Source organism: Populus nigra, chromosome 11 (assembly GCF_951802175.1).
Source record: "Populus nigra chromosome 11, ddPopNigr1.1, whole genome shotgun sequence".
In the NCBI taxonomy this organism is placed as follows: domain Eukaryota; kingdom Viridiplantae; phylum Streptophyta; class Magnoliopsida; order Malpighiales; family Salicaceae; genus Populus; species Populus nigra.
Window position 1 is genome coordinate 10,126,133 of NC_084862.1, and position 13,556 is coordinate 10,139,688.

Here is a 13,556-nt window from a genome sequence, read left to right on the forward strand (position 1 = left end):
GGTTAACTTGTACGTATTTTAATTAATTTTATAAATTTTAAAATTAATAACTATATAAATTTCAATGAACTTAAAAAAAACTTGAACATATTATTATTAGGAACAAACTCAAGTTTTAGCCATTTAAGCTATGTAATATTTTTTTATTAATTACTGTGGGTGTTCGGGTTAATTTACGTATATTTCGACTAATCTCATGAATACTAAAATTAACAATTATATAAATTTTAATAATTTTAAAATTTATAAAACTTAAACTAATAAATTTTAAAAAACAACTTAAAACCTAGTTACAATCCTCAGGTTAAGCTATGTAATTTTAATCACTCCACACAATCCCTTCTCTTTCCATGTATAATTACTTATATTAATATTCGTTAAGATAATAAAATAAAGTAATTAAAAAGACAGGCACCCTCACACGTGTCCCTTTCTCAAACCCCTTCGTGTATATAAAATTATAAATCCCATAGAGAAATTGTAAGAAAAGAAAAGAGAGCACTCAAAGCCTAGAGAGAGAGAGAGAGATGGTGTCTTCTCCTCCTCCTCCTCCTCCATCAGGTAATATGGACCCGAACCCGACAAGGAGAATTCTGGGGTTGGGGTTCTGGATACAAGGGCTCAGGTGTTTACCATGGATGGCTATTAACTTCTTTTTGAAAGATGGGCTTCATGTGGACCCTTCTACTCTCCAGCTCCTTCAAAACTCTGCTAATCTTCCCATGGTTGGTAAGCCTCTATATGGTGTCGTTTCTGATGCTGTTTACATTTCTGGCCAGCACCGCATTCCTTATATTGCCATCGGTGGTAAGTGAAATTATCACAACTACCTTACCTCAAGCTTTTCTTTCTTTTCTTGCTCATTGAGTAGTTTAATTGAGTTTTGTTTCACTTGTTTGATTTGATTTTTTTTATTTCCAGAGAACATAGTATAGGCAGCAGGGATGCAATGATTCTTTTAGCCCTTTCTTGATCTGATAAAAGAGATATTAGAGTTTGAGTCTTTCGATGAAGGATTTATTATTATGTTAAAGGAAATATAGGTTTTCGGAGTTTTAATGCTATGATTTATCTGGGATGTTGTTGGTTTTATGAGTTTGCTTTTGTACAATTAGTTTCAATAGTAGTTGTTTTCTTACAATTTAATGAGCAAATTTACTCTTTTGTGTGTGTGTGTGTGTGTGTGTGTGTGTGTGTTCTTTTTGTTCTTTTTTTTTTGTCCCGGAACTGCTGTCATGATGATTTTATCCTGTGTTTTTCACTCATCGGATAAGTTCTATATCCCTTGATAAAGAGGGTTCGATCTTGTAACTTTTAACTACGTTTCTTGTCAGTAAGGGCAGACAGGCAGAGAACAGGTGCATCTTAAGTTTCAATAAACAGTCCTTTATGGTGTTTCTTGAAGTTCTAAATTAGTAGAGTATCCAGCAGTGATGGAGGATAATACTACTTGAATCTGTTTTTGACGTTCAGGGGAATTCTCTCATTGCTTCTTCAAATTGTGTTAGCCTGTAGTATTCCTGCTAAGCATGTTTATCTATTAGAATTATCCCAGCTGTCTTCTTCACAATAATGTTATCCTTGCATTTTTGCTCATGGAACAAGTTATATATTGTTTGATAAAGATAGCTTTGAAAATAGAGAAATAGTGAATTGGAGCTTAAATCTTGTGTACTAATTTGCCTGCAAGGAAAAAGTTTGGTACCATAGTGAACTGAGGATATGATTCTGTAGTCTGTACAAATATGCATGGTCTTTTATCTCTTTTGTGATATAACTCAAAATTACTCCATAACAAGTTTGCACATCTGTTATTGCAGCTTTCTTGCAAGCAGTTTCATGGCTAGCCATAGCAATCCTCTCTCCATCAGGCATCTCAATCGTCACCTTGAGCCTATGTCTCCTCCTTAGCAATCTTGGTGCTTCAATAGCTGAGGTTGCAAATGATGCCATTGTTGCAGAGATAGGAAAGCAACCCACTTCGCCCCCTAAAAACTCCCAGTCATATTCCTCGGGTGAGCTCCAATCATTTGTCTGGATTGCTTCCTCTGCTGGTGGTGTCCTTGGAAACCTGCTTGGTGGTATTGCCATTAACATTTATGGTCCCCAAGCTATGTTCCTCTTTTTCAGCCTTGCTGTTGCTGTGCAATTGTTTATTATTATATCTGTCCGTGAAAGCTCGCTTAACCTCCCCAAAAGTTCATCAAGAGTTGGAATCAGAAAACAGCTTTCAGAGCTCTCAGTTGCATTACAGAAACCTGAGATTGCTTACTCAATAACATGGTTGGCAGCATCAAATGCCATAATTCCATCACTAACAGGAACCATGTTCTTTTACCAAACACAATATCTGAACATCAATTCATCTGTATTGGGGATCTCTAAGGTTTTTGGCCAGGCAGCAATGCTCCTATGGAGTGTCATCTACAATCGTTTTTTAAAGTCAGTTCCATCAAAGAAATTAATTGCGGTCATTCAGGGAGTGATGGCAGCATTCATGCTGTCTGATGTGCTGTTTGTGAAGGGAGTTTATCGGAGCATGGGAGTGCCAGATTTGTTATATGTTATAGTCTTCTCAGGCCTTTTGGAGGTTCTATTCTTCTTCAAGATTCTGCCATTCAATATTTTAATAGCACAGCTCTGCCCTTCGGGATGTGAAGGATCCCTGATGGCGCTTGTGGCTTCTGCTACTGCCCTTTCATTCATAGTGAGTGGATACCTTGGAGTTGCACTGTCATCATTTGTTGGAGTAACTGGCAGTGATTTTTCAGGATTTCCTTGTGCCCTTCTGATACAGGCAGTCTGCACACTCTTGCCGATTTATTGGTCATCTTGCATTCCCGATGATAAGAAGTCGGAAAGCAGGAGCAAAAAAGAGTAGAATTATAGTTTAGACGATTCAATTGATTTTCTAGAGCATTCTTTATTCCTTATTTCCTACCATGTTTGGTATACCTAGTGGTCGTTGCAAGAATTTCGTATCATATCTTGAAATCTACATGCTGTGACGCTGTGTTGTTGGATCTCTTTTCATACATATAATTCAATTATTAGCGGCGCATTCTTGTTCTCTTGGGTGGGAAAGCCACGAGCTGCTGCGGAGAATGTTTTTGGTAGTCTCTGCGCACCGGCTTTTGTATTTTTGGTGAAACAATCATGGTAGGTATTTGATAATAAATTAAATTATATTTTTTATTGCGAAGCTTAATAAAAAATTAAATTTGAAATGTAGTTTTTGTATAATAGTTTTTTTTATTTATTTTAATTGAGTTTTATAAAACTTTATTTGTTTTTGTGTTTTAAAAGTGTTTTTTAAAAAAATTAATTTTTTTTTTCTTTACTTCATATTGATATATTTTTTGTGTTTTCAGATCATTTTAATGCATTAATATTAAAAATATATTTTTTAAAAAAATTATTTTTTTATTTTATTCTTGTATATTGCATTGTTTTATATTTGAGTCTAAAAATTTATTTTGATTGGCTGAGATTTTCAAAATGTTGGTAACACGTCCTGACATTTGATAGAAGCTTATTTTTGCAAGAATAAATCAACTTTGTTGCTTACAAGAAATTGAAAATATCTAATTTAACATAAAGTCTAACAAAAACAAAAGGGTTTTTTCGTGTGTTGTTTAACCTGCGCTTATTTGGGAATTTTTTTCCTAAAAAATTGTTTCTGGTTCCATTGTGGTCCTTTTAATTATGGAATTATTGATTTGATTTAAAATTTTATTTTATTTAATTTTCCATGCTTGGCTTGAGAGAAAAGAGAAAGCTACCAAAAAAACAATGAAAAAAAAATAGTTGATGGTTGGTTGAATTTCAATGATGAAACAAGTTATTTTTTGTGTCAATTAGTTTTACTTAACGAGAGAAATTCTATTTAAATATTAGGTGATGTGAGTTGATAAAGATTTTTTTTCAACTTGATCTTGTTTTTTTTTAACAACTTAGAAGTCTTTTGAGTTTAGAGATTGTGTTTTTAAAGTTATAAGGGTGTTTGTTAGATGAAAATAGATTTTAAAAAAAAATGCTCTTTTAGATCTAAAATTACCTAGTTTGATAAGATGATGGATTGCTATTTGATTTTTATGCTAGGACAGACGATGCATTATCCACCCTTTAAGCCAAATAAAAAAAAAAGACGAGGTGTGTATGGCCTTCTCATTACATGGGTCAAGCCCACCCAGACCTAGGCCACTAGCATCTCTTTTTTTATTTAATTTTTTTCATCTTAGATTTAAAAGTTAAAGAGAACTTTGAGATGTAAGATAACTGTGAAGATTAAATAATGATAAAAACAAATGTCAAGATTAGAGGATCCACTAATAGTATTAGAGATAAGTAAAATATAAACTCTTTATAAATTATCAACATGATCATATTACTCATCTTATTTACATAACACCATACTTATAAATTTTATCAAGTATTCATGATGCTAACTTATGTTGACAACAAAGCAAATTCCTTTCATAACAAAGATGCAGGCCGAAGATTATGAAGGATCAAGTATTTCATGTACCAAGTGTTATATAACACAAATCTAAATTAACCATTTAACAAGCAAGGTATAAAGAATTAATAAGATAAAAATGATAAGACATGTTAATAGCAAGTTGTTTAGGATATAAGTATTAAAGTCCATATTGAGTTTATATTATACTTATCCTAACATCATTAGTGAAACCTTTTCACCTTGACATAATTAACTTAGCTAGATATTATAAAGAAGGAAAACATAAATAAACAATATAAAAACATAAACATGATATAAGTTAACTAAGTATAGTAAAGGAAATGAAAAGCATAAATAAGAGATTAATGAAAGCAAAATTTAAACATTACAAAAATATAAAGAGTAATAACATGATCTTAATCTGAAAAACCAAGATTCCTAAATGAATGGCAAATGCCTCTTTTTATAGGCTAAAATTCAGAACTATTCATTTGGTAATTGATTATTGATGTAGTGGCCAATTATTGATTTAGTGGACTTGATAGACAGCAACATTCAAACATTTTGGCTGGATGAAATGACATTGATGCAATCAGAATTTGCCAAAGTGTTCTTCATGAAAGTTGTTAGCGATTGTCTTTTCCATCCACTCACCAAAGTTTAGAGCATTTGGAGCACTAAAGCTCGAGATATGTCTAAACTACTGAGTAGTGCTACTAGCGGACATGATGGATAGCCCTCAAGCTCTTGTCTGGATGAAATGTCATTGTTACCATCAGAATTTGACTAGGTCTTCTTTATGAAAGTTGTTGGAAATTTTCCTTTCCTTCCACCCACCAAATTTCACTGCATTTTGCCTTCTAAAACTCCATATATGGGTAAAATTCTGACTAGTGTTAGGGCTGGATTATAGGACAGATTCTGACTTCTCTTTTGTGGCCAAACTTTGAATTTGAAAACGGCAGATTTGGGTCTTACACAATTCATGAACATTGTAGGCCTATTTCTTATCTTTCCATCCATATAAACCAAACTGAAATCCAAGATCTATAGCTTTAGATATGACCTAATGACTGAACAGTGTACGAATTTGAATTGAATTGGCATCTCCTTTCTAAGCTTAGCCTTTTCTTTGTCCTTTCACTTTCAATAATTAATCACATCAATCAATCCTTTGAATTGTGAAATATGTATGTATTTAAAATGAGCATTTAGCATAAATTAAAACTATTTTATACTATCAGACTTGTTATTATAAAACTTACTCTAGTTAAGGAGTTATTGATACTTCAAAAGCAAAATGATGATATAAAATTTTGATAAAAATACACTTTTAAGTACTAATTAATTTACTAGGCACCACAATGACCAAAATCCAAGTAAAATTAGACAACATATCCTTACCTCAGTAGGCAACACATTGTCTAATTTATTTATTTTTCAAAAAAAATTGGGCTAGATAACAAGTCGTGTGCCCCATTAGCGATAAGAAAAAAATTAGGGTCCAAGTGCACGAAATTTAACAAAATGGGCCAAACAGACCAACATTGCCTCACCTTTTTCTTTTTTTCTACATTGTTTTTTCTATTATTTTTTAAATTAATGCTTTTTTTCTAAATTGATCGTGTCGTCCACCCTATTTACAATAAAAAAATAATAATTAAGGGACCAAGCACGAGGCCCCTAACAAAATAGGCCAAATATGCTGGCCTAGCTTGCCAAGCCCAACATTGCTTTATTTTTTTATATTATTTTTTAAATTAATGATTTTTTATGTCATTTTTTTGTCAAAATTATTTTTTATTTATAATTAAATTAATACTCCTCTTTTTTATTTTTTTTATATAGCTTCTTTTAAATTATGATTATTTTTTAGTTATTTTATATGTATTTAATTTTTGAAGAAATTATTCTAATTCATTTATGATTTTTTCTTTATGTTTTATATAAATAATAAAATATTTATTTTTGGATAATATTTATATTATGTGTAACTTTACATAATTTTTTTTTTCTTTGATTTAATCAATTTCATTTTGATAAACAAAGTTATTCAACATAATCGGGTAAAAACTCATATTGCAATGTTAAATATCTTAATATATACCTATCAATTTTTTATTTTTATCTTTGTTTGTTGTTATGATTTTATTTTTATTTTTTTAGCGCACATAATTTTCTATTTATTTAATTATATATATACATAAACTTCTCCGTTTACACTTATAATTTTTTAATGTACACATTCAAAGGTGTGAACATACAATTTTTTTTTTGAAAAAAATTCCTAAACAGCTAGTTTTATCTAATTAATGTAGCCGTCATCTTTTGGTTATCAAGAGGATTGTTTCAATTTCTAATAGAGAGCATTCAAATGTCAGGCAGGTAGGCACAATTTTCTCCAGTAACCAAACAACTTAAATAAGGGGAAAATGAAAGGCAATTGGATCAGGTGGAGATTGTTCGAAATGGGGGAAGTCGAGAACAGATCGAAGAGCCTTAAGAAGTATATCCTGATGTGTAGAGTAAAACTACATTGCATTCGTTTCCTGGGCAAACGGTTCTCAAGAAAAGACTGAAAACAGAGGCCAAGAACTGGGGATATCTTGTCCTAATCCCACAAGATGTTCTTCTCTTATGCCTGTGAATTCTATCTATTGTCACACGATTGGAACCAATAGCCAAGAGCAGCGCTTTTAAATAATTGATCTTAAGCATGTCAGTTCTTCAGATATCAACAACTCATGAACATGGATATTCACAGAAGATTAATCTTGAGAGCCCAGTTTTACTACTGCTAGCATGTCAACAGACAAAATCCATCATACACTAAGATCTATACTTGTGTGTGTGTGTGTGTAAAAACACTCTGAAAATGCTGAAATATCTCATCAATAATTGCATGATTGCAGAATATTGCTTGCAAATAATCCATTCAACAATCGAAAGGAAAACCTGATCATTTGTCGTACTGGCTAAGCTTCCAACAAGTTAGCTACCTAAGGTCTCTTCTTATATAAAAACTACAGCATTCAATCATGATATTCCAAATTAAAACAAAAGGAAATATAGAAAAATATCCAGTTTTTTATTAAATTCAAATCGGAATGCACTCTTTGATATGCTAAAGCAGAATAATTAACCACATAGTTATGATTAAAAAACACTCCATGTTCGCTCACCCGCCATAAGCCATAATCACGTACTCCACACAGGGCTGCAGCTCAAATTTCAGCAACACAACATTTACGTCCATAAAAGTTTTTGATTAAGATGAGCAAAGCTCACAAGTGAATATTAACAGAGACTAACAGCACAGCCAGAGGCTGAACAGAACATAGTAAATTAAAAAGCACAACTTCCAGTCATAAATTAGCTTACGATCATACAACCAAAGCATAATATTAGTATTAGTAACTTCTAAATGCAACCATCCCACAAGCATTCTGATCGAACCTTTTCGCCCTTCAACAGTCCCTCGATTTCTTTCGGTGGGTTTAGACCTAAACGTTGAGCACGCTCCCAACGTGCAAGCCGAGACATCCCAAGGCACGGTCCATATGCCATGTTCATGTCAAATTGCCTCAACACATCCTCATGTTTGTCATAATCATCTATTAAACACAAAACACCAAGAAAACACAATACGTTACAGCTTATAGATACACATAATATACATATACATACACATGCAACACAGTTTCAATTAACCAGTGCCGATATTTTACAACGAATTTTACCACACTAAAGAATAGACCCAGATACAATTTTCCAATTTGAGAACAATAAACGAAAAATAAGTAATTAAAACAGCAAAGACTTATCTTTCTTGTCTTGCGATGAAGAAATTTTCCAGTATTTTTATTCTTTAAAGAAAAACAGACAGTAAAGGGAGAAAAAAAAATCCCAGAAGTGTCAACTATCAAACAACCACTAGCAAATTACAAGTTAAAAAAGAAAAAAGAACAAAAAAGGAGAGGATACAAGAAACAGAAACCTTTGAGATCAGGAGAGTCATGGGAAACCAAGGCAGTTGGTTGGGTAATATCAGAGCCAAGAGTGGCCGCGTGAATAAGAGACGATTTACTGGTAGATTTGGGTTTTCTGATACCACTCTTGTTCTTCTTTTGCCTGTAGAAACCCTTCATGTTGCTTGATGCTGTTGCCATCTCTCTCCCAAAATTTCAAATTTCGACTTTCTGTTTCTGTTTCTATCGCGAGAGAGGAGAGTTAATTAAATTTTATTTATCAAAACTAGCTACGCAACGTTGCGGTGCGGGTCCATTTATTTTTTTCAGGTTAAAAAAATGTTAAGATATTAAAAAATTAAAAAAATTGATATATATGGTTAATTTTTTTTTAATGTTTAAATGATGATTTATTGAATGATATATTTTTTTTTAAAAAAATCGAGATAATAATATATTAAATCGATATGATATAGTAATGGTTAACTTGTAAAACTGATGATCTAAAGTGTAAGATGATGATAAAACTATGAAAACCATATCAAAATAAATTAAAATTTTCAATTATAATGAACGAAATATAAAAGGTTAAGAGAAAAAAAATTATATTTAAAAAAGAAACAAAAAGAGTGAACCAATTAAATTTATATTGAAAGCAAGCTCACCCGAGTTAACTTACTAAACTCATAAGTCAGATCATAAGATCTAGATAACCCAATAGAAAAAATAATACAAAGAAAACTATAAAAGCCTATTATGTAAAAGAATCAATGTCGAGTAATGAGATTGAAAAAAAATATGTAAAAAAAATCAACATGTGTTAACTTACAAAACTCGTGGTCCGGGATCATTAAATCAGAAACACCAAACTTAAAAAAACCACAAATCTAATTTTCAATAAATCAAATGACAAATGATGAAATTAAAAAAAAAAACTAATTATACAAAAGGACCAAAAAGAAAAAATAGCAATAAAAAGAATGAGGATTAAATTTAAATAAAAAAACAAATGAGAAGATGGATAATTTTAGATTGAAGGGTTATATAAAAAAAAACTTAAATTCAAAAAATAATTAAAAGAAAAAATCACCAAAATAATGAGGACTAAATTAAAAAAATAACACATTAATTTTTTTTTATCAAAGAATGAAATAAAAAAAATTAAAAGTTTACAAAAAGGGCAAGAAAAAAATTAAGAAATCAAAAAAATCAAAACCTAATTTAAAGAAATAAAAAATAATAAATCTAGATTGAAAGATGAAATTGAAAAAAATATATATAAAAAAATTCAAATATAAAAATTACAAATCAAAAAAATAAGAACTAACACTCAAATAGGAGCAATTAACTGGACTATTTTAAAATTTTAAATGGTCATCAAGAATATCAAGGGAGGAGAGAGAAAAAACATTATTGACAATAATCTGATGAGAAATAACATACACACGTCATTATATGAGAAAAAAAAACACCACGAGAAATGCAATGACACAATAGACAATAACTTTTAGACACCAGAATCAGTCGCATACACCACTCGAAAACAGTAAAATAGTTAACATTTGTAATCTTTTTTTTAATCAAATTATCCCTTTACCATTATGAAATGTGTTGTCAAATGATTATAGATTGATAAGTGAAATAGGAATTCATATCCCTGTATTAGGCCACTCATTAAAGAGAGGCTGAAAAAACTGGTTTTCCTACCTCATAGATTCTGATGAACTAAACTCCCTTCCATAAAAAAAAATAATGTCATTAATGTTGTTTTGACGGTGCATCATCAACAGTTTGGGGCTCAAAATACTGCAATGTCCGTAGTTATGGGTTAGTTTTGAGGAAAAAAACAGCATTTCTTGATTATGGCATAGGTTTTTTTTTTAATTAACATGAATGTCCGGGTTAGTTTGCGTGCACCTCGACTAATCTCACGAGCCCTGAAGTTAACAACCATGTAAACCTCTAGTGGCCATCATATAAGCAACCACAGGGCTCGAATCTAAAACTATAGAGGGAGCAAACCACTTAGTTCCAAGCTTTTACTATTGGGTCATCTCTTAGATAATTGATATATGGTTTTTTACATGGACGTGAAATGTGATGTGTTGACAATTCATAAATTAAAGATTCAAAACATAGAAAGAAAAATAAATGTCAATTTTAAATATTTAATTCATGAATTGTGAGCACCCAAACAACATGAACTCAAGCTCAATTTAATTATTTAATTCATGAATTGTCATGAGGAAGTAGCATGAGCATTTCCTGGTCTAGAATTCATAAAGACAACCTATCCTCTAATACCAATTTTATTATTATTATTTTGTCAAAGTCACATCCGTCAATCCATTATGATAATCCATAATGAATTGAGGCATGCGTATAATAATTTTTCCATATATTTCAAGTTCTTGTAATTAGAGTTTGGTTTCCAACTTGTCTTCTCTTTCCAACATCAAAAAATTTCAAATTTTGAATTTGTTTTCTGTTTTCACAAAACCTTTAAATTTTGGATTTTGCACATAACTATACAATTTTCATGTATTTTATTATATCATGGTAAATATATAAAAAAAATTAATTGCTTAATAAATAAAGGTATTATTCAACGTCTAACCAAAAAAACTAGTTACTAATGTTATTAATCTAGTTAGCAATTTTCAATTTCATCTTTCTTTAACTTTTTTATTTGTTAGTTTCGGTACCTACTCTTTTAACAAACTTGAAAAAAATATTAATAAGTTATTTTCTAACTTAATTTTTTATGGCATAGCCACTAGAAAGTAATTTCTAATTCATTTTCCATGACACTACCAAAACATCAAAAAATAATCCACTTTTCAAGAATCTATTTTCCATGAAAACACTTTAAAAGAAATTGATTTTCAACAAATAAATAGGGCCTTAGATCTCATGATCATTTTTATTGTATGTGAACCACTCTACGAGCATTGTTTTATCAAATTAAATCTCCTTATAAAAACGTTTAACAAAGTATCATTTGAAAAAATGTAGTGTTGTAATGATAAATAAACTTGCAACACTTCAACTAAAAGGTCACAAATATGAATGGGAAACTTCAAAATTTTCCAAACTACTTCATATGGATATATGAAATGGCATTTAAGGTAGGCTTGTATCTCATCGTGGTTTTATTTTTCTATAACCATTTGAAACCTATCAAATCCTTTACTCATATATTTGAAAAAAATATTTTATCACCATTGATTATAAACAAATTTCTACATTGATATAAGCGTTATATTGAAAAAGAAGTTTTTTATTATAAAGCACAATATAATTATTTTAAAATCAAGTATCTCATTTGAAGTTTATTCCATTGTATCATTATTTAATTTGGGTAGAGAAACAAAGTGTTTTCTTATAAGGTCATAGAGATCATAATTTAGCTCTTCTTTTAGAGGTTTGTTCTGTGTAAATTTCTACATTGATTTAGCTATTAATTTGCAATTAGGCATAAGTAAATTATATTTGCTTAGAAATGTTGCCAATATATTTAACAATATCTCTAGCTAATAAAGAATGTAATTTTAGATCTTATGATTAAAAAAATATAAATTTAGTATTCGATATAAAAGTGCTTTATCCTGTAATAATGTCATTATACATATAATGCTAAAAATTTAAAAATAATGATTTTGATTAGTAACTTCATAAAATAAAATAATGCTAACAAAAAGTTGCCACAATTATAGAGATGAAGTTGTTATAATCACCTTTTATAACGTTGTAGCCAATTCTTTATCATTTTTAAATAGGCCTAATGCTTTGCAATATATTGTTATTTTGGATAAAAAATACCTTCAACCATTTTAATATGGTTAAAGCTCAAGGCTCCTTTTACATGACCAAACATGAGTCGTATAAAATATAACTCTTTAGTAGTTAAATAGACATAAGCAGTTCTACTAATGGATCTTTCTTTTGTTTGAGTGCTCCAAACCTTTTTGTTTTAGATCCCAAACATATTTAAATAGAGATTTTGAATAATAAAGATTTCAAGCATCATGATCATTTTTGTTACATATGAACCACTTTATGAGCATTATTTTGTCAATATTAGATCTCCTTGTTAAAAGTTCAACAAAAGTATTATTTGAAAAAACAATAAAGAGTTGTAAGGGCAAATGAACTTCCATAGTTTCAACTAAAGGATCACGAATATGAATGGAAAACTTCAAAAGTCTTCAAACTACTTCATACAGACATATGAAATGGATGTTGAGGTATGCTTGTATTTCATAATGGTTTTGTTTTGTATAATCATTTGACACCTATCAAATCCCTTGCTTATATATAAAAAGATATTTTATCAATATTGATTGGAAATAAACCTCTACATTGATATAATCATTGTATCCAAGAAGAAGCTTTTTATTATAAAGTATAACACAACTATTGTCAAGTCTAATATCGTCTTTAACAACAAAGTTTTGAGAGGAATCACATCGTTTATAACAAGCAAAGCCATTATCATCAAAAGTTGTTTAAGATTTAAACCATTTAGAAAAATATTTAGAGTAGTGGTTAAATTTCATGTATAGAGAGTTTTCACCACATGATCCACGTATCATAAATTAAGAAACAATGACATAACAAAGTGGATTATTCTATTTATCTAGTATTTTAGCTTAAATAATTAAATCCACATCTTTTATTGTTCAACACTTGGAAGTCATATTTGAGTCAAATACGAATATGATAATGAGAAAGGACTTTTTTTTTTTAAGTCGATGGCCCAAATATCTATTTAAAAGTATATAGAAAAATATATTAAATAATTGTTTTTTTAACAAAAATATGAAAGAAAAGGCTTGAAAATATTTATAAGTAGAGATTAAAAAGAGATAGAAAGGAGCTTACTAGCAATGATATTCCTAAAAGGTTTTTTAGATTTAATATAGAAAAGCATGTTATTAAGTTTCACTCAAAAAGATAGGATATTATATCCTATTTGTCCTCATGTTTATAGTTTCTTTTATTTTTTAGTGTTATTTGAATCTCATGACAATTAAGATTGCAAGTAAATTTAATGAATAAATTTGGATTACCATAAGTGCGATAAACTATCATTGTATCTTGCTACAATTGTGTGGGTTTTTTTC

The 13,556-nt window shown here is 30.0% G+C and overlaps 2 protein-coding genes across 2 annotated transcripts; one reads left to right on the forward strand and one right to left on the reverse strand.

Annotated features, from left to right (window-relative positions):
• The first annotated feature begins 495 nt into the window (after positions 1-495).
• On the forward strand, positions 496-3,061 carry LOC133667849 (probable folate-biopterin transporter 7). Its single transcript, XM_062087530.1, has 2 exons — positions 496-807; positions 1,821-3,061. Exons 1-2 carry the CDS (start codon positions 528-530, stop codon positions 2,879-2,881), a joined length of 1,341 nt encoding a protein of 446 aa, XP_061943514.1. The 5' UTR covers positions 496-527; the 3' UTR covers positions 2,882-3,061.
• Positions 3,062-7,707: 4,646 nt separating this feature from the next.
• Positions 7,708-8,713, reverse strand: LOC133668253 (uncharacterized). The gene is made up of 2 exons (XM_062088028.1): positions 8,460-8,713; positions 7,708-8,076 (listed from the first exon to the last, which is right to left on the reverse strand). The coding sequence occupies exons 1-2, from the start codon at positions 8,629-8,631 to the stop codon at positions 7,883-7,885; spliced, it is 366 nt and encodes a 121-aa protein (XP_061944012.1). The 5' UTR covers positions 8,632-8,713; the 3' UTR covers positions 7,708-7,882.
• Between the last annotated feature and the right edge of the window lie 4,843 nt (positions 8,714-13,556).

What these genes read in the sequence shown, in the direction of transcription:
- LOC133668253 (XM_062088028.1), bottom strand. Translation starts at nt 8,631, where the DNA reads ATGGCAACAGCATCAAGCAACATGAAGGGTTTCTACAGGCAAAAGAAG. An exon ending in TGACTCTCCTGATCTCAAAG is followed by an intron (nt 8,077 to 8,459) that starts GTTTCTGTTTCT and finishes TGTGTTTAATAG; the next exon opens with ATGATTATGACAAACATGAG.
- LOC133667849 (XM_062087530.1), top strand. Translation starts at nt 528, where the DNA reads ATGGTGTCTTCTCCTCCTCCTCCTCCTCCATCAGGTAATATGGACCCG. An exon ending in TCCTTATATTGCCATCGGTG is followed by an intron (nt 808 to 1,820) that starts GTAAGTGAAATT and finishes CTGTTATTGCAG; the next exon opens with CTTTCTTGCAAGCAGTTTCA.